Source organism: Hemitrygon akajei, chromosome 13, assembly GCF_048418815.1.
Source record: "Hemitrygon akajei chromosome 13, sHemAka1.3, whole genome shotgun sequence".
Classification (NCBI taxonomy): Eukaryota; Metazoa; Chordata; class Chondrichthyes; order Myliobatiformes; family Dasyatidae; genus Hemitrygon; species Hemitrygon akajei.
The window spans coordinates 13362368-13388068 of record NC_133136.1 but is presented as its reverse complement, the minus strand read 5'-3'; the positions used below and the strand labels follow the sequence as shown (position 1 = coordinate 13388068).

At 39.9% G+C, this 25701-nt stretch overlaps 1 protein-coding gene across 18 annotated transcripts in view; it reads right to left on the bottom strand.

Annotated features, from left to right (window-relative positions):
- The window catches only part of nedd4l (NEDD4 like E3 ubiquitin protein ligase), a 418746-nt gene that overhangs the window by 56186 nt on the left and 336859 nt on the right, over window positions 1-25701 (bottom strand). For 7 of the 18 annotated variants that reach the window (XM_073064158.1, XM_073064157.1, XM_073064145.1 and 4 more), the window contains 6 exons: window positions 21842-21910; window positions 16885-17019; window positions 14086-14202; window positions 8312-8509; window positions 3558-3635; window positions 780-834 (listed from right to left, as the gene is read on the bottom strand). In XM_073064158.1, coding sequence (XP_072920259.1) covers window positions 780-834; window positions 3558-3635; window positions 8312-8509; window positions 14086-14202; window positions 16885-17019; window positions 21842-21910 — 652 coding nt within the window. The remainder of the gene's footprint in view (window positions 1-779; window positions 835-3557; window positions 3636-8311; window positions 8510-14085; window positions 14203-16884; window positions 17020-21841; window positions 21911-25701) is intronic. The other 11 variants (XM_073064163.1, XM_073064146.1, XM_073064155.1 and 8 more) reach the window with 9 other exon arrangements.

Sequence of the window (25701 nt, the reverse complement as noted above, 5' to 3'; positions counted from 1 at the left end):
CACAAGCTTCTTATTCTCTTTTGTGAAACCACCTTTGTCCTACCTACCTCACTGATTCTTGCTTGAACCATGACATTTGGCTTGATCCCTTTCTTGCCAGGTTCTTCTCAAGCCCCAAGAAGATGTTCATCATTTGGGCACTAGGTGGCAGTACAGCCTTGCAAAATTCATACTCACACTGGCACAGGATAGTGTGTACATCTCTCTCTTTCTCTCCATCTCCCTCTCCACCAGACTAAGCTGTCCTCTATTTTACTCTCCCATACCATGGTGCTCAGTTTGCTCATTCACCTAGAATTGCTTTTAGCTACACTTACAGCAAGAACTCTGAACCTGTTAAGTACAAAAAGTCAACACTCGTGCCATGCCAGCTTCTGGATCCCGAGGCCTTCCTTACACATGGTCATAGTGACCTGACCGATCAATTTTGCAGCACTTTATCTGAATATGATCAACCCCTGGGGCAAGGGGCCCATGGTTTTCTCCCTTCTGGGTGTCTATCTCAAATTCCAGTTCATTGACCCAAATCCAATTATTACTATCATTATCATCGTAATTATGCATCATGTCGTATGACATGGATGTATTGGCCATGGCTGTTCTGCACAGATTTTTTTTTTACAGAAGTTGTTTGCCATTGCCTTCTTCTGGACAGTGTCATAAACTGTGCTGGTAAATGGGATTAATAGAAATAGATACTTGATGGTTGGCTTGGGAAGAAGGGCCATCGGGCCTGTTACTGTGTGCATGGCTCTATAACATTACGCAGTCTTACTCACTGTGGTCGATGAAGAATGATCTTCCATCTATGTGGATCCTTTCCTCCCAGCCAGCCTGTTTAGACATAAAAGGGAAATTTAATTTTTTTTAAAACAGTAGGAAGAGCATGGTTTTTTGAACAAAAGAATACTGAAATAAATCAGGAATTCTTTGCTGTACATGTAGCTATAAGAAACATTTCGAGCCTCATGTTCTTAAACACAGATGCACATTACTACTTGGCTTCATGAAATGTTGGGATTGTAGAGAATAAAATCTTCATTAAACCGAAATCCCGTTGTGAGGTCACTACAAGCAGATGAAGAAAGACTGTAAGAGCGTAAGACACAGGAGCAGTGTTGCATCATTCCATCATGGCTGATTTATTTTCCCCTTCAACCCCATTCTTCAGTCCTCTCCCCGTAACCTTTGACACCCTGACTAATCAAGAACCTAATAATCTCTGCTTGAAATGTACTCAATGATTTTGCCTCCAGAGCTGTCCATGGCAAAGGATTCAAATGATTCACCACTTGCTGGCTAAAGAAATTCCTTCCCATCTCTTTTCTAAATGGACATCCCTCTATTATGAGACTATGCCCTCTGGTCCTAGACTTACCCAATATAGGAAACATCATCTCCACCTCCACTCTACCTAGGCCTTTCCATTTTATATACGTTTCAAGGAGATCCCCCCCCCCCCCCCCATTCTTCTGAACTACAGCTAGTACAGGCCCAGAGACATCAAACACGTCATCCTTCTCATTCCTGGGATCATTCTTGTGCAGCTCCTCTGGACCCGCTCCAACACCAGCACATCTTTTTTTAAGATAAGGGCCACAAAACTGCTCACAATACTCCAAGTGTGGTCTGACCAATGCCTTTCAAAGCCTCAGCGTTACATTCATGCTTTTATTTTCTAGTCCTCTCAATGAGTGTTAACATCACATTTGCCTTTCTGACTCAACCTGCAAGTTAATCTTTAGGGAATCCTGCACAAGAACTCCAAAGTCCCTTTGCACTGCTGATCTTCGAGGTTCCCACCCCCCCCCACCAGTTCAAGAAATAGACAACACATTTATTCCTTATACGAAGGTACATGACCATACAATTCCCTACACTACATTCCTTTTGCTACTCATTTGTCCATTCTTCTAATCTAAGTCCTACGTCCTTCAGCAGACTCTCTGCTTCATCAACACTATCTACCTCTCCATCTGCCTTTGTATCATCCACAGACCCGGCCACAAATCCATCAATTCTGTCATCCAAATCATTACACATAATGTGAAACAAAGTGGTCCCAATACTGACATCTGTGGAACTGGCAGCCAAACAGAAAAGGCTCCCTATATTCTCATTCTTTGCCTCTTGCCAGTCAGCTAATGCTCTATCCATCCCAGTATCTTTCCTGCTCTTATCTTGTCACGCAGTCAGATGTATGGCACCTTGTCAAAGGCCTTCTGAAAATCCACTTATTCTCGTTTGTCTATCCTGCCTGTTATTTCCTCAAATCATTCCAGTAGATTTGTCAGGCAAGATTTCCCCTTAAGGAAACCATGCTGACTATGGGCTATTTCATCATGCACCTCCAAGTACCCTGAAATGTCATCCTTAATAATCGACTCCAGCATCTTCCCAACCACTGAGGTCAGGCTAACTGGCCTACAATTTTGTTTCTTCTGCCCCACTCCCCTCTTGAAGAGTGGAGTGACATTTGCAATTTTCCAGTTCTCTAGAACCATTCCAGAATCTGAAGATTCTTGAAAAATGAATATTAATGTCTCCACAATCTCTTCAGCCACCTCTTTCAGAACCGTGAGGTGTAGATAACAGGTAAAAGACATCATTTTAAAATAGAATAGGGAGAGATTTTAAATTAAAGTAGGCAATGCTGTACAGCCCAGTGTGAAGGCTCCAAATACACATGATTGCAGAGGGTCGTAGACTCGGCCAACTCCATCATGGCACAACCCTCTCCGCCATCGAGCACACCTTCAAAAGGTGGTGCCAGAAGAAGGCAGCATCTATTACTGAGGGCTGTCGCTATCTAGGGCAGGCCCTCTTACTACCACCAGCAGGAGGTACAGGATCCTGAAGAGTCACACTCATTGATTCAGGAACAGCTTCTTCCGCTCTGCCATTAGATTTCTGAACATGAACACTATCCTATTATTCTCCTTTTTGGCAATATTTATTTTGTAGTTTATAGCAATTCTCTTGTCTTTGCACTGCACTGCTGCCACAAAATAACAGATCTCACGTCACATAAATAACTGATAACAAATTTGATTCAGAACACTCAGTAGGTTGGTAAACATATAGATAGACATTGTTAAAAATGAGTAGTATTGTTAAAATACTTCCAGCCAGTGGGATTTCACTTTAAATTATGTCAGCGCAGTTTTGTAACAAAATGGTACAAGTAAAACGATGGACCACGTATTAATGATATCCTCCCATGGCGGGCATGCAAATTGACCTCTCTGGACAAAACAGAGCTACACTCCCGGACATCTTAAATGCTACATTACATTTTAATGAAAATACAGGAATTGTTCTAGGCATAAGAAATGCCGCTGTTTGCTTCACTAAGCAGGAAGGAATTTCGCCTTAACACATACAATTAAGTACGTAAAATTCCATCAAGTTCATGTAAGGTGCATTACCAGTTAACCTGCATCAGTGTGTTTCAGAAAATTGAAATCACAACTTGATTGTAGGACTCGGAATCAAATCCATCAGAATATGACTTAGTTGTGTACGATTTGGATTTAAAAAAATGTCATTGCACTTACAGGGAGAGGTCCAAGATCATTTGGATCCAATGATGTCTTTGCTCTTAAATGAACGGGATATTTTAGCCGTGGATCCTCCTGTAAAATAAATCACTTTCAGAAACCCCATTTGCTCTTATGAAGAAAGTGCTGGGAAGTTAAAGCCCTCACTGAGAAGTTAACAGAATTGTCCCCAAGGGGAAAAAATGTGATAGGAAGAAACTTTCAGGAAGGTGTAAAGAACACTACTCATTGACAACTGACAGCATTCCCTATGGATACACAAGATTTAAAACTGGCAATTTTAAATGAATTCTAAAAATCAAAAGCCTTTTCATCAAAAATGAATGTTAGCTAATAATAACACGGATAAGCAGACTATGCTTTAGTGCCCTAAATACCTATTCAGTGGAATGTAGAAATTAAAATATGTTATAAATTGTAGAAATACTGCAGGCTAAATGCAAATATTATACACCTCTAACAGATCATTTGATAAAATCCCAGATTGGAGCTGGAATGAGTTACATAAATCAGAAAGGTCTCCATTCTGTACATAATCTCTTCATGTACAGCTGACTGAATTGTACCTCTGTTTCTGTACCTGGACATTGCCATTACAGGAAAGCCTCACACACAAAACGCTGGAGGAGCCCAGCAGGTCAGGCAACATCTATGGAAAAGAGTAAACAGTAGGCGTTTCGGGCTAAGACCCTTCACCAGGAATGGTCTCCAACCGAAATGTCAACAGTTTACTCTTTTCCATAGATACTGCCTGGTCTGTTAAGTTCCTCCAGCATTTTGTGTGTGAAGCTTTGGATTTCCAGCATCTGCAGATTTTCTCATGTTTGTGATTTACTGGAATGTTTATCAGGTGAGGATAACACCAGACTAAACACCAATACTTATCATTCCATGCTAGAAAACTTACTGAGAACTAGGTGAGAACTTTCGGGAGGAGCATGCAAATAACACTCATACTTAAGTTCAGAAAAGCCACTATCACTGTGGCTTGAGGCAAAGATTTTGAACAAAAACGATGAAGTAACATTAAGAAATTTTGGAATTTGGTTCTTATAGTTGAATTAACAATGTCATCTTCATACACCTGCTTGGCCGTTGGACTGAGAGCACAGGACAGGAAATGGTAACAAAAGTGAAGAAAAGTTTGAATCCAGTACAAGAACACAGTAAGTAACAGCAATTTCAAATGAACAGTGAATAAGAAACAAGATTAATGCAAATGAATGGCTAATGATTAGCACAGGGTCACTGAATCAAAGAGCTAGTTTTCCTGTTCTATGACAGAGTATGACTGAAGGATTAGTTTCCATCTGAGCAACCTGGAAGACTAACATTTTTCATTACTCAGTGTTTCTATTATATATTCACTGGCATGCATTGTTTGCACGTCATTCCCTGATAATGCCTCCATTCGAATGATGAAACAGACCGTGAAACTTCCTACATTCAAACTTTCAACTACTTCACTACTTCTATGCTCGGAGGAACCAAATATATTATTGGGATTATTTACTGCCCAGAGTGCATTACTTACTTAATAACAATAACATTTTCTGTCCAAAGTGAACAAACATTTTCAACTTCTAACCAGCACCTATTCTATAGCACAGGCAACAACTTGCCTGAGAAATAGAAAGTCGGCTGAGTGGCTGCTTTCGTCAGCTGTGCCATTCAGCCAACAGTATGGTTGGTCCAATCTTCATCTCAACACCACTTTCCCGTAGATTCTCCCCGCTCCTTTTGGCTCCCTTGCAGCTCACACCACTGGCCTGCTGTATTCAATGATTTCTCCTCTGCAGTTCCCCAGGGTAGCGAATTCTAAAGATTTGCATCCTCAAAGAAATGCATTCTCACTTCCATCTGAAACAGGCAATACTTTTTATTCTGAAACTATGCCCACTCTAGCTCCAAGTAGCTGCCGCTTGGGTCCCTTTTAAATCTTTGCCTTCTCATTTAAAGCCACGCCCTCTAGCTTAGACTTGTCTAACCTGGCAAAAAGATTGCGACTCTTGACCTTTATCTGTGCTCATCATGACCTCTCACCCCTCAGCCTGCTGAGCTCCGAAGAAAAAGCACCAACCTATCCAATCTCTCCTTATAACCCAATCCCTCCAGTCCTGACAACACCCTCATCAATCTTTTCTGCACCTTTTTCAACTTAATTACTTCCCTCCTCTCAAGTATAGAACGTTGAATAGTGCAGCATGGGGACAGCCCCTTTCTGCCCAAGGGTCAAGTCTGCCGGTTTGTTCCAGGCACCCATCACTCTGTGTAAAGAAAGACTTGCCCTGCAGATCTCCTGTAAACATTCCCGCTCTCATCTTACAGCGCCTAGAAAAAGTATTCACCCCCCTCACCCTGGAAGTTTTCACCTTTTATTGTTTTACAACATTGAATCACAGTGGATTTAATGCAGTTTTTTGGACACTGATCAACAGAAAAGACTCCTTTGTGTCAAAGTGAAAACAGATCTCTACAAAGTGATCTAAATTAATTACAAATATAAAACACAAAATAATTGACTGCATAAGATTTACCACCTTTAATATGACACACCAAATCATCACTGGTGCAGCCAATTGGTTTTAGAAGTCACATAATTAGTTAAATGGAGATCACCTGTGTGCAGTCAAGGTGTTTCAACTGATTGTAATAAAGATACACCTGTATTTGGAAAAAAACTCACATGAAATCTCAGCTAGAGTTTGCCAGAAGCCTGTGGGAGACGCTGAAGTCAGCTGGAAGAAGGTTCTATGGTCTGATGAAACCAAAATAGAGCCTTTGGCAATCAGAATAGACACTACGTTCCAAGTCACTGAATATCCCTTGGAGTACAGTTAAGCCAATCATCAAGAAATGGAAAGAATACAACACAGCTGTAAATCTGCCTCCAGCAGGCCGTCCTCAAAAACTGAGTGACTGTGCGAGAAGGGGATTAGTGAGAGAGGCTACTAAGAGACTAATGACAATTCTGGAGTAGTTACTAGCTTCAGTGGCTGAGATGGGAGAGACTGCACATACAACAACTATTGCCCAGGTGTTTCACCAGTCACAGCTTTATGGAAGAGTGGCAAAGAGAAAGCCATTGTAGAAAAAAGCTCACATGAAATCTCAGCTAGAGTTTGCCTGAAAGCATATGGGAGACTCTGAAATCGGCTGGAAGAAGGTTCTATGGTCTAATTAAACCAAAATTGAGCTTTTTGACCATCAGACTAAACGCTATGTTTTTCGTAAACCAAACACCGCACATCATCAAAAATACGCCATCCCTACAGTGAAGCATGGTGCTGGCTGCATCATGCTGTGGGGATGCTTCACTGCAGCAGGCCCTGGAAGGCTTGTGAAAGTAGAGGGTAAAATGAATGGAGCAAAAGAAAAGGTAAATCCTGGAGGAAAACCTGATGCAGTCTGTAAGAGAACTGCGACTTGGGAGGTGATTTGTTTTCCAGCAAGACAATGACCCCAGCATAAAGCCAAAACTGCACAGGAATGGCTTAAAAACAGCAAAGTTAATGTCCTGTATGACCAAGTCACAGTCCAGACCTCAACGCAAGAATGTGTGGCTGGGCTGGAAAAGGGATGTTCACTCATGACCCTCATGCAATCTGACAAAGCTTGAGTAGTTTTGTATAGAAGAATGGGGAAAAATTTCAGTGTCCAGATGTGCAAAGCTGATAGAAGCCTATCCACACAGACTGAAGGCTGGAATTACTGTCAAAGGTGCATCTACTAAACAGTGACTTGAAGGGGGTGAATTCTTATGCAATCAATTATTTTGTGTTTTATGATTTCCCTCAAACCGTCAGACTGATCAACACCTCCATCCATTAACCATCCCCAGCACCATGGCATGCACATCACTGAACATCATTTCACGTACATATAGATCAGTCCATGTAATATAACAGTTACTTGTACATTGTGGTTCATAGGATTGTTTTTATATTTAAGCTTATTGTGTTTTTTTTTGTTTTCTTTTACTGTGTTTGTTATGCATATTGTGTTTCTATTGCATCACATTGAGAGGAACAATCATCTCGTTCTCCTTTACACCTATGTACTGCAGAATGCCAATAAACAATCTTGAACAAGTCCTTCAGAATTTGCTCAATTACATTTCAGAAATCATTACGCAAATTGGCAACATAAACAATGTTTTTGCCATCTGCATTGACAAAGATACTTCTACAAGCAATGTGAGACACTTTCAAAGCTCGGGGCCACGGTGTTTGGAGTTCAATTCTGGCGCCATCTATAAGGAGTTTGCACGCTCTCCCCATGAACCATGTAGATTTCCTCCGGGTGCACTGGTTTCCTCCCACATTCCAAAGGCGTGACGGTTAGTAGGTTATTGCAAACTGCCCTGTAATCAGGTGGGATGCTGAGCTCTGCTGCTCGTTGGCCGGAAGGGCCTGTTTCGTGCTGTATCCCTAAATAAATAAAATAATTAAATCCATTTTAACTGTTCCTAAGTATTTAACAACATCTGCTGATTACTCTTCATGATGTGGCCTCCACCTAATCACTTGATTTTTTTTTGTGCAATAAATGAACGGATCCCAGACAGGGTCAAGGATCAATGACTGTGAACAATATTTCCACTGAAAAATCCAAAATAACCACTTAACTCACTTCAATATCATGACTCATAGAATAGATGCAAAGGCCCCTCTCCTCAAAAATCTCAAATTTAACTCTTTGCACTACAAAGCGGGGAAGAAATACAGTTCTGGTTGGAGGTCAGGACTTACCCATGTTGTTGTTCTACTATTGTGATCGATGAAGAAAGGCCGACCATTTGGAGCTATGCGCATTTCCCAACCGGGAGGTAGGAAACTCTGCACAACCTTATGCTGTGCCTTTGGTGAGTTATAAGGTGAAAGCTGAGGAGACTGCGGAGTAGACAAAGTGTCCTTTACAGCTCTGTGCAGAGGGGGGTCTTTAGCACTCTGAAAAAATATAAACAATCATATGTCCAAACTGTTTGCATGGGATGGGGTTTGGCTTTTTTAATCATTGTACTTCCAGCATGAAACCTCAATAAAGAACATCCCACTTCAGATAAACCATTTGTCAACTTCAGATAAACTACTTGTCAACTTCAGATAAACCATTTGTCAACTTCAGCCCACTTGAGGCAAAAGATACAAATGAGAAGAAGCAACCAGCAAATTTTTGTAAATCTATTCAAACATCAAAATAAACTCATTCTCATTTATTTACCTATGCACATACCCTTTAGCTGTATACCCTCGGAGTATACTAAAACCCCCTCTTTATCTATAAAAGATCAAGTTTTACTGCAAGGATTTCAACCACCTCACGACAACAACTATGTGCACGCGATATCAGATCTATAACATCCAGAATTCTGTTGAGATCAATTTCCAGCATGACTGGGAAAAAAAGATGAAACTCACAAACTTATTGCACTAATGAAATCACAGAAACACAGTCTTTGTGCATACTAGGATACATCTCCATGATGGTGGTTCTGAATTTTGAAGACATTCAGGTACTTTCAGTGTGACAAAAATATACCTCCAGGTAGTGATAGCCTTTTTCTCTCCATTTAAACCCCTTGTTAAAATAAATTGGGTATCTCATCAGCAGGTCTAATCATTGATTGCTACATCTGAAGCAATGGTTCAAAGGTCCCTAAAGATAGAAACGTACAGGCCCTTCGCTCCATGATGTTGTGTTGACATTTCAACAGATTCTAAGATCAATCTTACCCTTCCCTTCCACCTCACTCTCCATTTTCCTTTTATCCATGTTTCTATGTAAGAGTTTCATAAATGCGCCTTAAGTATCTGCCTCTACCACCACACCTGGTACTGTGTTTCACACACCCACCACTCTCTGGGTAAAGCAACCTACCTCTGACATCTCCTCTATACTTTCCTCTTATCACCTTAAAATTATGCCCCCTGGTATTAGGCATAAAAAAGGTATTTGGATGTCCACTCTATCTATACCTCTTATCACCTTGGACACCTCTGTCAAGTTATCTCTCATTCTCCTTCGCTCCAACGAGAAAAGCCCTAGCTTGTTCTATCTATCCTCATGGGACATGGTCTCTAATCCAGGCAGCATCCTGGTAAATCGCCGCTGCACCCTCTCTGAAACTTCCTGTAATGAATTCCTTGTAAGAATTTATAAGCTAGAATGGTTACATCCTGCACATAAAACTTTTTAATGGTTTCAACTCATGAAACTAGTTTAAGCTAAGAAATGTAATCAAGACTTCATCCCAAACAGTGGGCAGGTCTTCCCAAACTCACAATTGCTAACAACTAAAACAAGTTGAACTTATTTTCACATGAAGAGTTGATGAAGAGGCTGCTACAGCTGACCTTCCATTTGAACACATAGCAACTTTGAGACATAAGATATCCACATGCCAACTTCTAAGTAAAGTCATGCTGTATCCAGATATTTTTTGGAAAAAGCCAAACACCTTCAGGCAAAAGTGATAACAAAATTGAGATAATGATCTGCATCAAGTCATTGTGTTGTCTTTGTTTAAACCTTATATCCGGACACTAAGAGACTGAGAGTCCACTCGGGATGTCGAATGCCTGTTGTCTGCAAGTCCACTGTAGTTTGAAGGCCCAGAGCACTGCCCTGGGTTTGGAAGACTTGGTGCGTGCGAGTGGGCTTGTTTTGTTGTTGTGACTTTGTTGCTTGCATTTGTTCTGCTCTACATTGTGGGTAGGCTATGCTGCCCCCAGCACATCCTAAGTGTTAGTTGTTAATGCAAAGGGTTAATGCATGCTTCAATTGTTGTTGCTGTTCCTTTCCACACCTTGTGGCACATCAGGTGGCAACCTTGTCACTTCTGGAGCATTTTTGTCTGTTTTTTTACGAGGCTGAGTTGCCAGCTCAACGCTCAACCCAGCAGAGACGGAAAGTGTGCAAGGAGCCGGCCAGGTTCAAAACCGAGACCACTCGCCTCGTAGTCTGGTGCAGATGCTGCCACACCACTGGCTTATGCTTCAATGTACACATGATAAATAAATATGAATCTGAAATATTTAAAATTGTGATGAGGGAAAAATAATTAAAATGGTTGTGTATTATTTAATTCACTTAATAAATAAAAATACTTTGGTTTTCTAACCGGCCCTCCAGAAAATACTATTTTCATTGGAGCTGATCTCATTCATCTCTTTCTGAGACTGATAAATTTCTTCATGGAACATTGATATGTTAATAACAAAAATATTATTGGAAATTTGCAACATAATGTATTGTTTTATTCACCTATAGGATATGGGTTTCATTAGCAAAGCCACCATTTCCCTAAATTGGTTTTAAAAAAGTGACTTGACACAAAAATAAACAATTATATGGAAAATGTTCTCAACTCTGTTTAGTTTTTGGACTGCACTCCCAGAGGAAGGTTTATCTGTAGCGTTCAAAACAAAGCTGGATAAGTGTCCGTAAGAAAATATTTTGCAGACCTGCTGGGAAAAATCAGTACACGCTGGATATACAAATGATCTACATTGTGAGCTATGGACTCACAAACTAATTTGTGGCAATGGCTTCCAAATATAGTCCATGCCATTAGATGCAAGTCTTCCATGCAATTGCATCCCCAAATGAAAGGAGTACCCATAAATGATTTGATAACCTATGTGAAAAATGAAGCATTCAGCACAGTTATGATATTGCTTTTAAGTTACACACGCAAAATGCTGGAGGAATTCAGCAGGTCCGCAGCATCTATGGAGATGAATAAATAGTCCATGTTTTGGGCCGAGGCCTTTTCTCAGGCTCCTCAGGAAGGGTCTCGGCCTGAAACGTCGACTGTCGATTCATTTCCATAGAAACTGTCTGACCTGCTGAGTTCCTCCAGCATTTCGTGTGGGTTGCTTTGAACTTCTAACACCTACAGGACTTCTTGTGTGTTTGGTTTTAAATTACCCAATTTGCCACTCAAGCATTGCACGAACTGATAGAATTTATGGGCCAAAATATAATACATTATATGATTATGCATGGCAGTGTACTGCTGCTGCAAAGCAACAAATATCATGGCACATGACAGTGATATTAAACCTGATCCTGAGTTTCAAAGGAACTGACCATTTCAGAGTTAAAACTTAGTTAAATTCCACACAGAGACACCCCTCACTATTCTGTGCAGCCACTTTTGATGGATGATAAATATTATTGTATGTAAACAAGTAAGTCTTACAGTACTGTGCAAAAGTTTAAGGCACATATACATTTAGCCAGGGTGCCTCAAACTTTTGCACAGTACTGTAGTCATTTTACGAATTGCACTGTACTATCCCAGCATCCTTTGCTCCCGCTAGATTTACAAACTTGATCTCTGCTTCACATTGACAAAATACAGTACTGTGCAAAAGTTTGGTGTGTGTGCGTGCGTGCGTGTGTATACCTAAGACTTTTGCACAGTACTGTACAGTATGTTGCTCAACTTTGCAGTGGTACAACTGTCTAGTACATATCAGCTAGAAAGGGAAGTTACAATAAATGCAGATTACTCTCATCTCATCCTTATATAACGACTGTGTTGGTGGATCCATCCAAATTTCCCATTACTACTAATATGATAACTGTCTCTTAGAAACTGGTCATTTTTGTTTCTTCAGCCACAAATGAGTACTTCTGTCAGATTCAATTCCAGAATTTTCCAAAGTAGGATCTGAATGAAAGCCATACCTGCTGAATCCGTGCTGACAATATCTTTAATATAGTTGGCATATCAGTGGCATGCTAGCCTAGTAGTTCATATAACACTATTACAGTGCCGGTGATCAGGGTCAGCTCCCGCCATTGTGGGAAGGAGTTTGCATGTTCTCCCTGTGACTGTGTGGGCTTCCTCCCCCGTTCCGGAGACGTAGGGGTTAGGGTTAGTGAGCTGTGGGCATGCCCCGTTGGCATCAGATGCCTGGTAACACTTATGGGCTGCCCCCAGTACACCCTTCAACTTCATTGGTTGTTGATGCAAATCACACATTTCACTGTAGGTTTTTGATGTACACATGAGAAATAAATCTTTAAATCAAAATATTCTTTGAATTTCATTATAGTGAGTGCTAGGCCACTGCTTATAACAATATAAACAGCTTTAGAATAAAAAATGCAATACTAATACAAACAGCGACTCCTTTGCTTGCATCTTCGGAAACAGCTCTATTTCCATCTTTAATATCTCTATTTTTCCCTTTCAGGGTTCTTTTGAAGACCCTGACCTGGAGTTACACGCTGACTATGGTTCTTTGCGGGAATGGGACCCGCTCTCAGGATTTCGGCACACCAAGGCCTCGGCCTAAGAGTCCAGCTCAGCTTTGGAGGCCTAGGATCTTGGGGCTTTGGAGATGGGCGGGTCGAAGGTCGGTGTCATGGCAGGAGACCCGTGTGTCGTCCGGGGAGTCAGAATATCTATGGCTGTGTGCCCAGATCTAAGCTGTGGGCACAGAGCTCGAAAAAAGCGACACAATGAACTTTTAACATTGTAAACCAGCGAGTTGTTTGTTATGTCCTCCTGCTTGCTGTGCAAACGGAGACTCTTTGTTCTTCCTTATTAGAGAGAGAGAGAGAGAGAGAACCTGTGGTATGTCGAATACCGGGTGAAACACGGAGTCTTTGGGGTAACTGCAAGTCTGTGTCTTTGCTGTTGCTTTGCTCACACTTGAGTGCTCGGTGGTGGGTACCGATGCTTTTTTTCCCAGTGGGAGGGAGGGGGGACTGTTGCTCGCTGCCACTTATGCACGGGAAGGAGGGGGGCTGCGGGGAGTTTCGGGTTCTAACATTTAACTGTCATTCATTCTTTGGGGGCACTTCTCTGTTTTCGTGGATGGTGCGAAGAAACAGCATTTCAGGATGTTTATTGTATACATTTCTCTGACATTAAATGTACCTTTGAAACCTTTGAAATAATATTAATTACTTAGTCCATACATTACAGTTTCAGCTTTAAGACCGAGGAAGCATTTTGTTAAACACTGCATTATACTAAAATATTATTCCTGTTGAAACAAAAAGAAATGTGTTAATCTGTCATGTCCTTTCACAGAACTTTGCGTACAATATGATGCTGCATTTCTCTGCTTACAAAAAAATATATACAAGACAATATCATTCAAGATAAAGAAATGTGATAATTGACCGAGGATGAGCATTGTTAGTAATATCAGACACCTGAAACCCAAAAACCAAGTTACAATTTAACAGTCAGACAATTTGGAGTTGACATAGGAATATTAGTATTATGTATGACTACAAGGGCACAGTTCGTTACCTATAGACATTAACTGAAGATCAGAAAAGCTCTCATTATGGCAGACAGTACATGCAGGAGCTGTTTTTAAAAAAGAAAGGAAGAGAATCACAGTTGTAGGTAAAGAATTGGAAGTAGATTAGCTAGGATAAAAGAGTTGACTGAAAGGCTATATTAGCTGAAGAAAACAGTGACGGAAGAAATGAGACAATGAAATGCTAAGGTGATAGAGAGCATTGGAGGATGTGGAAGATGCTCAACTCTCACCTCCATCGGGGTTGATAAGGTTACAGTGGGTGAGCTGAGACTGCGAGGCCGCCTTATCTGAGGCTCGCTTAAAAGGCTGTTGCTGGATGCAGTAGCTGATGCGCCATCATCTGCGTGCTGGTAGTATGAAGAAGACGGAGTTAGTAATTGCCTCAGGAAGACTGGTACTGGCATTTGCGTTATTACACTCTAAATGCTAATGTATTTTTAAAATAGGAAATTACATACAGCTCTGATATATGAAATGCATCAATTTCTGATAACCCGTTGGCTTAACTTTTATAAACGTCAAGAACTAATGAAATTAAGTTGTGAATCTGCTGAATTCACAAAATTAAGCTGTGGATTCAGTAGATTTACAACTTAATTTCATTCACATTACAAGGATTAAATTGATGGGTATTTAACACTTTACAAAAAAAAACTGTAGGTCAAAGATCGTGTACTGTGCTGTACTGTTCTATGTTCTGTTTGCTGGGTTTGGGCATTGCACACACGGCTGGCAATTATTGCTCATCTCTACTCAGAACATTACAGCAGAGTACAGGCCATTCTGCCCATGATGTGCGTATCTTTAAACCTACTGTAACATTAATTTAACACTGCCCTTCTACGTAGCACACAACTTTTCTATTATCCAGGTGCCTATCTAAAACGTCCTGAATATAGCTGCCTCTGCCACCACCCCGGCAGGGAGTTCCAAGCACCCACCAGTCTGTGTTAAAGAAAACATACCTCCGACATCCCCACTATACTTTCCTCCAATCACCTTAGTATTATGCCCCCTTGTATTTTCACATTTCTGCCCTGGAAAAATATCCCTGGCTCTATCTACTCGTCTACTCGATCTATGTTAGGGAAGTTGAAGTCACCCATGACAACGACCCTGTTATTTTTGCATCTTTCTAAAATCTGCCTCCTCAGTGTTTCAGTCACTATCGGGGGGGGGGGGGGGCGGCAGAGGGGTCCATAAATAGAATACTCCAAATAGTGATTGTTCCCTTCCTGTTTCTGACTTGCACCCACACTGATGTGCTCTTGATATTGCTGCAGTCTAAACTGTGTCTAGATGATGTTGTTGGGTGTGACGTGGGAGATTTTGATCAAGACAAACAGTCTTAGCGGGCAACAGCAGAAAATTTACTGGAGCAAACAGGATTCCATAAATGACCAGTGAAATTCATATTATCACAGAAAGAATAAAACTGCTTGCAGTGAAGCACTTCTCTGCTTATTTCTAATAAGAACAAATGGGAGAGATCCAGAAAATAAAATTAGTTATCAACAGATTATTTTTGCAAAACAGGCAAAATGTAGGAGGAACTCAGCAGGTCAGGGAGCATCTATGGAGAGGAATAAACAGTCAATGCTTCAGGAAAGGTCTCAACCTGAAATGTCGACTGTTTACTCTTTTCCATAGATGCCACTTGATCTGCTGAGTGTCTCCAGCATTTTGTGTGTGTTGCACTGGACTTTCAGTACCTGCAGGATCTCCTGAGTTTATGATTCGTTTTGTATACTGCTCCGAGCAGTAAGTTATAAATAGCATAATATTTTCCAAGTGAGTACATTAATAACCTATTCTGGGATTTTGCATTAAACACATGAAAATTACTTCTGTTCATCGAAAGATTCTCTTTATTAGCATTTTAACGCTGCTTGTAACCACATTGATCAATGAGTGGCACATCTTGATGTGACCCTTCAATGACTAACGCACAAGAAATTGGGGCTAGGGTTTGGCCAACAAAAGCAATACAACATGTACTTTCCGCACTTGGAAGATTTTTGTATCGAATGTTTAAATTTACCTAAAATAGAACAAGTTCCTTGGAATTTTAGAAGGAAATATGCTGGTTACAGACGGCATGCAAAGCACACTAGCTCTGTGCATCCTGCTGAGTGGATATAGAGCACCACAGCTCAAAAACAGGCCCTTTGGTCCATCTCATCCAAGCTGAAATGTTATTCTGTCTAGTGCCATTGACCCACACCTGGATTACAGCCCTCCTTACCCCTCCCATTCATGTACTTATCCAAATATCTCTTAAATGTTGAAATTGAACCTGTATCCACCACTTCCTCTGGAACTCTCTGAGTGAAGAAGTTCCCCCTCAGGTTCCCCTTAAATATTTCACCTTTCACCCTTAACCTATGACCTCTGGTTCTAGCTTCACCTGAGCTCAGTGGAAAAAGCTTGCTTACGTTTACCCCTCGTAATTTTGTATACCTCTATCAAATCTCCCCTCATTCTCCTACGCTCCAGGGAATAAAGTCGTAAACTATTTAACCTTTCCCTAATAGTCTTTCTTTGGATTGGTGATCAGAACTGCACACAATTCTCCAAATTCAGCCTCACCAACATCTTATACAACTTCCTATAAATAGGTGACCAGAACTCATACCTGGTATCATGTATAAAGTTGCTATTTCAATGCAATATAATTTTTTATATCAAAAATATAACAGATTAGAGACACACAGAAAATGCTGAGGAACTCAGCAAGTCAGGCAGAATCTAAAGAGAGGAATTAAAAATCTTGTTTCAGGACTGTTGAAAGGTCTTGGCCCGAAATATTGACTGCTTATTCCTCTCAGATACTGCATTTTGTGTGTGTTACTCTGGATTTCCAGCATCTGCAGAATCTCTTGTGTTTGTAATAGATTAGAAAATTAACTTCCAAAAAGAAAGCAAAAGAAGTCTGCCTGACCAGCAGAGAAGTTCTGGATAAAAAGAAGGCATGTTATTCTAGGGAAGTGGGAGCATTGTCCTGTCAAGTGGTAGCACAGTCTTCATACCTGCACAATTGGACGTGTCCAAGTAGTAGTTCTGTTGTTATGGTTTACATAATAGGAGCGACCCTTTGCATCTTTCCGCTCTTCCCATCCTGGAGGCAAGCCAGGTGTTGTGAGCATGTGGGCTGCAGATGACTGCTTGTGCAAGATGATTGAATTTAAGTTAATATGCAAGCTTGAAGTGTATGCTTACCCATTCAGAGTTGATTGACAGTAAATTAATAACATTCTATAAACGTCCACCAAACCAAAACTGACATGCATCTCTTTTGTAGATCCCAAGCAAAACAAGTTTAAATAATACACTGCTAAGAATTAAACTTTTTTTTTATTTTACCCATTTATTCTCACCATATTTTGAATTTATCCTCATTTATTACTCGGGTATTAGGTGAGAGAAATAAGCTTCTTGAATTTGCCTTCTTTGATTAAAGATCACACTGTCTCTATCTAACACACACAAAATCCTGAATGAATTCAGCAGGTCAGGGAGCATTTATGAAGTGGAATAAAGAGCCGATGTTTTGGACCCCTCTGGTGGGTCCTGATGAAGGGTCTTGGCCCGAAACATTGGCTGTTTACGGCTCTCTATAGATGATGTCTGAGTCTGCTGAGTTCCAGTAAGATGTCGGCACATTGGACGTAGCAGCCTCCTGGGGGGCCAACCAAAGGTGATTTTGGCTTTTTTAGATGTCCTTTTTATGATTGCAAGACAATTCTGGATATTAAGAACTTAAGGTACTGCAGGTCTATCAAATCAGTGATCTGGACTTCGTGCAGACCCTGTTACTGCTTGCTACAGGAAAGCACTGGAGTTGATGCACGAAGGTGGTGAACAGGCTAATAGCAAGTGATTGTCTTCTATATTTCTCTAGCAATTGTAAGAACCCCTTGGACATTGATAATATAAAATGCTGCACATCTGTTTCCCTTGCTTATTGGGAGACAGATGACAAGGGAGCCGCATAGCCTCGGTTGTAGTAAGGACTAGGCCTCAAGCCATGGGCTTGCCTATTCCAGCAGTCCAGGAAGAGGACGCTGGAAGTGGTGTAGCATGGTGTCCATGCTGGTTTGAGAATTGGCCCCTCCTATTGGTGCTGCCATCTATTGTTTGATCAGTGAATTGACAAGCTGGATTGTGTGCGTTTGTATACTGCTGAGAACTGCTTGCTCTTGCTGATTACATCAAAGCACTATCAGTTGTCACGCAGGGACAGGGGCTTTTTTTTGTGTGACTGTAAGTTTACTTGCTGCCTTACATATGTTATGGGTGCTTTGTGCTATGTATGACTGTTGGTACTGTGTTTTACACCTTGACCCCAAATGAACGGTTTTGAATTTGGCTGTATTCAGGGATATTCATGCATGGTTCAACCTGAACTTGAGTTCCTCCAGCATTTTGTGTGTGTTATTCTGGATTTCCAACATCTGCACAATCTCTTGTGTTTATGCTTTAACTTTCAAACAAATCAATTGGCATTTGGAAAGTAAGAAAACTTGACATGATACTAACGAAATACAGGGGAATGTGCTATAAGTAGATCACTTTTTAAAAGCTGGAGCAGATGTGAGATCTCAAAAGAATATGTATACTCACTGCTTAAAATATATCAGATTTCTGGTGTTTAGGATTTTTCTCGGCCATATAGTCTAAGCAATAGCTTTAAAGTAGCATTAAGCTGCATAGAACAACTTTGACGAAGTTTCTCCTGTATTCCAACTTTTTGAGAATATTGGTCAACAAAGAAAATGCACTATCCAACCTACTGCCCAGATTTTAACAGGGAAACTTTCTAGGAATAATTACTATCTCCATTTCAATGGCTCATGTGTAATTCTACACACATTTACCAACCCCTCACAATTTTTAAAGTCACCAATAATTATAAGATTTGCTTATTTTTCATTTCAGAGCAGGTTGTCAGAAAAACAACAAGGGCAGTTTTAAAAACAAAAAATTGAGATTATTCACCATTTAATTTGCTTTACCACAGCTGAAGGAGAAGATGCTGGTCATGGCTTTAAAACTGAATGTTATTCTTGACTTTATCACATTTATTCACATGAAACGTGCTGGCACAAACAGAACCACTCAGCCCGCTGAGTTTGTGTGCACTCAAAATATTCAAGTTTTCCTCAGTTCGCTTTTATTTAAGGTATATTCATTTATCTTTTGCAACATACTATGGAATCTACTTCCAGCACATTAAGACACAGCGCTATTAATCATAATAGCTTTGTGTGAAAAAGTATTTCTAATATTTCTCCTCCCCTCTCCTATATCCCAACTTTCGTTGTTTACCTTACATCTATGACATCTGGATGAAAGTCTTCTCTAAGTAAGAGCTTCTTCCCATGAGCCTTCCCAATACACTAACCATTTTGAACCATATTTAGAAATATTAATGATCTCTGAATTAACTGCAATTCTGTTTGTGAAAATGTCTGAGTTAGCCACAAACCAGAGTTGAAAAGCCAAGAAACAACCCAAGACTATTAGCGTAGAAGGAAAGCTGAGAAAACCCAAGAGAGCAGCTTTGGTAATACCAAACTTGGCATTTTAAAGGCTTGATGATAAAGTGAAATCTTACAACAAATTCCACAGCCACAATCTTAGAGGAAGAATAATGAGTTAGAATAGCGTGCAGCACAAAATGTTAAGATTCAGAAATAGTGAGAAAAAAAAGAGTAGGAAGAAAGTTCAGAAGAGCATTATTCATAAGAACATATTGTTCAAATAGAAGGAAAAGCAAGTAAATTGGATTTGATCTTCGATAAGAAGATAATCAGCAAAGACGCTTTTTCCATTGCCCTGGTCAGAAATGCACAAAAGTTTTAGAAACATTTCACAACTGAAAGGCAGAAAATCGATGATAATTCTCTTAGAAGTGCACATGAAATTATGTTTCAGGAAGATCACGTACAGTACTGTGCAAAAGTTGGAATCACATATATATAGCTAGAATGCCTAAGAGTTTTGCACAGTGTTGTGGTAATTTTAAGTATTGAACTGTACTGCTGCAAAGAAAGCAAATTCCATGACATTTGTGACTGACGATAAACCTGACTCTGATATGGCTCTCTATTGTGGAGTGAGAGTGGGAAGGGAGCAGGAAGAGGGAAATCATGGTTGGGAAAAGAGAAAGGGAGAGGGGAGAGAGCAGGAATCACCAGACATTCTGTATTGATCAGTAACTAATTGTCTGGAATCAAATGACCTTGCCTGGTGTCTCAGGGCCCTGGCACTCCTTCTCTACCACCTGTCGTACACCCCACCCGCAGCACTCCACCCTTGCCATTCCCAACATCGTTTGCTCCCACCAGACTTACAAACTCACTCTCTGCTCCACGTTGACAAATACAGTACTGTGCAGAAGTCTCAGGCACCAGAGCTATATATATGCGCCTAAGACTCTGGCACAGTACTGTAGCAGTGCTGCTAATGTGGCACTTCCCCATTCACTTAGTTAATTGGAAATTTAACCTTTGTCACTACTGATGAAGTACCTTGTATTGAAATATTTGATCTTCGTAACTTCAAATGACAATTCTTAAGTTCAAAAAAGAGCTGCTAAGAGGGTTGATATTTATTGTCCTATCTTTTACTACCAATAAATACAGTTCATTAGTAAAACTTATGAATTTCAAATTCATATAGACCACAAAAAAACTAAAATATATACCACTTAAAACTCTGTACCTATCGAGAACATTTTAAGGAGTGTTGTTATCATATGCGAATGAACAGCATACAAAGTTAATGGTAGATAGTATAAAGTTTATACTTAACCACTGAAATTTACACACCGGATCTCTGGGATCTTAACACTGTTTTACTCAGGGATTTCTTACTACTTATCAAAGTCCCAACTTAGAGGATAGATAGAGAAAAAGGGTGTTTTCTACCTGAAAAGTTCTTGGAGATGAATTTAAGATATTGCAAGAGTCAAATGAAAAGATGAGATCAGTCTATTATTTTTAAATCATTATTATTATTTCAGCATCAGTTTTATGGAATAGTGCCCTATATTAATTGAATATTAAAGTAGGAATGTTTAAGGAAAATATTCTATGGAATTCATTGGCACAATCGGCTGCAGAGGTCAGGTTACTGGGTGCATTTAAGGACGAGGTTGATAGATTCTTGATTAGCCAGGGCATGAAGCTTTGTGAGGAGAAGGCAGGTGAATGGGGTTGAGAGGGTTCTGCTCCTGTGTCTTATGGTCTTAACAGAAAGTATTAGAAGACTCTCCTCATTGATGACCTCTGTATTAGAGAAAACACTGAAAAACATCCTTGACATCATGTCAAAGCTCTCTGAATTCAAACTTTCTTTGTTTAGTCTGTCTGGAGATGTCACTCCTATTTAATCTCCACTTTTTGTCAACTTCATTCAGTTCAATTCTCAAGAGCTCAGATGGGTCCAAAGGCTCATTAGGTGGGAATCAATTGATGTTGGTGGGAATCAGACAAATTGTATGAAGATCATAGAGTAATTCCCTTCTGTGGTCACTGAAGCTGGATGGATACCATTCAGAGTCTGCATGAATTCAGAGTCTTGACATTGCTTTCTTAAGCTTAGTGATAACTTTGATAAAGGTTATTTTACCCATATAATGCTGAATTTGAATATTTTTATTCTTGTAGCAAACCCTGGTAGACCTATTTGATATCATGAGTAACAGTTTGGAGACCTTTCAGTTACACCATTTTGAAGTGTTGATTCACTTTTGAAGTAATTAATTGCAATTCAGCTAACTTGCAGTGACCTACACCACCATAATTAATACAAGTGATAGGTATCAATAAGACAGGAAGATATGGAAGGACAAAATGAGGCAAAGGAATGATAAATAACTAATTTTCAAAAGTTATATATATATAGTTAAACTCTAACTAAATTGTTGAATAAATTAATAACTTTAAAATAAAAACTATTTTGCAATGCAGAACAAATTACCGTAATTTCATTTTGTTGTTCACTGCCTGTGACAGTTGAAGAACGAGGTCGTCGTGATTGGGTGCTCTGCTGATAAACCATAAACTATTTTTAAATTTTACCAATTACAACTCCGTGGTGCAATAAAAGTAAATGAATTCAAGGTTAGTTGTTAATAAAGTTGATTACTGTGCATGGAATATTTTAAAGAATTGTTTTAGTATTTCAAGAAAGCAGTCTGAGGAGAAGGAAATTTGAAAATTAAAATCGTGCTTTGAGTCATATCATTTTTGTAACTGTAGTGACAAAAAAAAGCTAATAACTAATAACTCGGTGACCACGTTATTAGGTCCCTCCTGTGCCTAATAAGGTTGCCACTGAGTATATATTTTTGGTCTTCTGCTGCTGTAGCCCCATCCACTTCAAGGTTCAATGTGTTGTGCATTCAGAGATGCTCTTCTACACACCACTGTTGTAACGTGTGGTTATTTGAGTTACTGTCGCCTTTCTGTCAGCTTGAACCAGTCTGGCCATTCTCCTCTGATCTCTCTCAGTAACAAGGCATTATTACCCCCAGAACTACCACTCATTGGATGCCATTTTTGCTCTTCACACCATTCTCTGTAAACTTTAGAGACTGCTGTGCATGAAAATTTCTGCAGTTTCTGAGATACTCAGATCACCCCATCTGGCACCAAAAATCACTCCATGGTCAAAGTCACTTAGATCACATTTCATTCCCATGCTGATATTAGGTCTGACCAACAACTGAACCTCTTGACCATGTCGGTATGCTTTTATTCATTGGGTTGCTGTCATGCGATTGGCTGATAAGATATTTGCATTAATGAGCAGGTGTACAGGTAGAACTAATTGAGTGGCTCCTGAATGTATATCTGAGCTTTTCAACTCAGTAATAACTTTCCAATTCAACTCAAGGAAAACCTATTAAAATATATTCAATGATATTTGATACAAATAGAAGGCTAGGAGGCAAACAGAATTTTGTTGCTTGATCCAAAATAGCTAATGTAAAGCTGAAAGCTACCAAAATTCAGTCAATATACAAGAACCGACAAAATAAACCTACCAAAGTTCAATGACATCACTAATCATGACATCATTAATTACTATAGAACACGATGTGGCTAAGTTCATTAAGTAGTTCGGATTTATCAAATCAGTGACAACAAGAATGGTGATAGCTCAGCCTGAAAGTAGCAAGCAGTTTAATCACTCTCTGGTGTCTGTTCGGTGCTATTTGGCTGACCGCAGAAGCTGATGTTTTACAGCTAGGAAGTTACTTAATGATACATTTTTGCTGAAGCTGCAGTATTTTCTTTAAATTCTGCGAACATCCAAATGCAATCAGACTTCATGTAAAGAGTTTAAAATTCCTTTGATTAAAATGTCAAACAGCAGCAAACTTGAATTTAAATCCCTACTACAGCATTTTATGAATCATTCAGTTTGAGACAAATGCTATGGGAAGTTCCTTTTCAGCACCATGTTTAATTGCTAATGGCTTAGCAAGGAATTGAATGTGTTGTGTATTTACTATTTTAGTAATATCTGAGTAAGTGTGTGTGTATATATATAGTTATGTATTTTTTTTGGTTAAGCATTCTAGTTTGTTTAAGTAATTCATTATGGGTTATATGTATAGATACATGAACTGCATACGTCATTACACTACCTCGTGATATGTGCACACCACACTGAGAGTGAACTCAAAATTCGAACCTCATTCTGGACTCCCATGCCTTCCTTTGAATTAGTTTAATGCTTTGAAGTTAGAAAATATAACCGACTATGAACTTGAGGAAGAGGAAGTCAGGAGAACACACAACAGTCTTCATTGAGACTTCAATGGTGGAATAGGTCAGCAGGTCAAATCTAAAGCTTGAGAAATTCAACAAGTCAGGCAGCATCTACGGAGGGCAATAAACAGTCGGCAATTCAGTTTGGGACACTTCATCAGAACACATTATTTCACATTTTTTAATTTCAGACACAAAATACTGGAGGAAGGACACTTCCTGATGAGGAGTTTTGGCTTAATGGTGACAGTGTATTTTCCTCCATAGATGCTGCTTGACTTACTGAGCTCCTCCAGCATTTTTAGAGTGTTGCTCTGGATTTCCAGCATCAGCAAATCCTCACATGCTTCCTGTTAATTTATTTATCCTGCTCCTATTTCTCCTTTAAGCAGCACAATCAGAATGCATGGGGCCGATTTTGTACATTCACAGCTTGCTGCTTTGCTTCACCATCAACACTTCTTAACAAAATCGGTGTTTGGCTAAGCAGTCCAAATCGTTGCCTGGCCTGATGGACAAACATTTGATCCCAACTAAACATGAGGATGACAAAACCCACCATCCTTGGATTCCTTACACAGTTGCTCTCGTGGAAACTGTCCAAAACTAATCCAGACTGTCACATTAGAACATAGAACAGTACAGCACAGGAACAGGCCCTTCGACCCACAATGTTGTGCCAAACCAAATAAATTAATAATGAAATGGTCAACTAAACTAATCCTTTCTGCCTACGTAAGGTCCATATCCTTCCATTGTCCTCACATTCATGTGCCTACATAAACGTCTCTTAGGTGTGCCTAATATATCTGGCTCTACCACCACTTCAGGCAATGCACTTCAGGGATACACCACTCCCTGTGTAAAAACTTGCCTCTCACATCGCCTTTGAAATCCCTTTCACCTTAAATGCATGCTGTCTGGCGTTAGACATTTCAACCAATTGTCCCTCTAAGGTGTGCATGTGTGTGCAAACACACATCTTTTGCTACTAGCTCACAAAGGAACTTAAACTTTACACGAAAGGTTGTCACCGGCTACCTTGTTGGCATGTTAAGTATGGTTCATGATCGTACACAATCAGATTGCCTTTTCTGGTTTCTGACGTGGACAGTGTTTACAATGTGGAGTTTACAATGATTTGTCTGCAGATTTGAGAACTGGCTCATTTATATTGAAGATATTATTGATTAACTGTGTCAAATTTTAAAGAAGCAAATGGCATGAAGCACAAAAGAACTGTTATCTCACTTAAAGAGGAATGGTTTATTGTCCTTAGAACAGCTTCAGGTTTACTTCCACTTAAAAATTCAGTGTGCACATGTTGTTGTCACTGGGCAAAACATTGCACACCAGAAGAGGAAAGTATTGAATTCAACCCTGGGATAAAGATATTGTCTGTCGCCTCTACCAATGCCTCTCCTAATCTTGTAAGGCTCTGTCAAATCTTCCCTCAGCCTCAGAGTTCAGAGTTGAACTTTAATTGTCATTCAACCATATATGAAGACCGATGAATACAGCCAAACGAAACAGCGCTATTCTGCCACTCCAGAGAAATGAGCCCAAGTTTGTCCAATCTCCCATTATAGCACATCCAGGCAGCATCCTGGAAAACCTCTTCTGCCTTCAAAGACTTGACATCCTCCTTGTAATGGGATGACCAGAACTGCATGCAATACTCCAGATGTGACCAATTAGGGAGTTATAAAGCTGCAACATAACTTGCTGACTTTTGAACTCAGTGCCTTGACTAATAAGAGCAAGCATGTCATGTGCCTTCTAAACCACCCTATCAATTTGTGTAGCCACTTCCAGTGAGCTACGAACTTGGACACAAAGAAGTTAAGGACATTTGACCTACCAAGCTGCAACACTTCACATTTGGTAGGGTTAAACTCTATCTTGCCATTTCTCCACCCATATCTGCAACTGATCTAGACACTACTGTATTTTTTGCATCAACACTACCAATTTTCATATCATTTGCAAACTTACAAACTGACACATCTACGTTTTCATCCAGGTCATATATATGTGTAAGAGTTATAAGTGGACAGATAC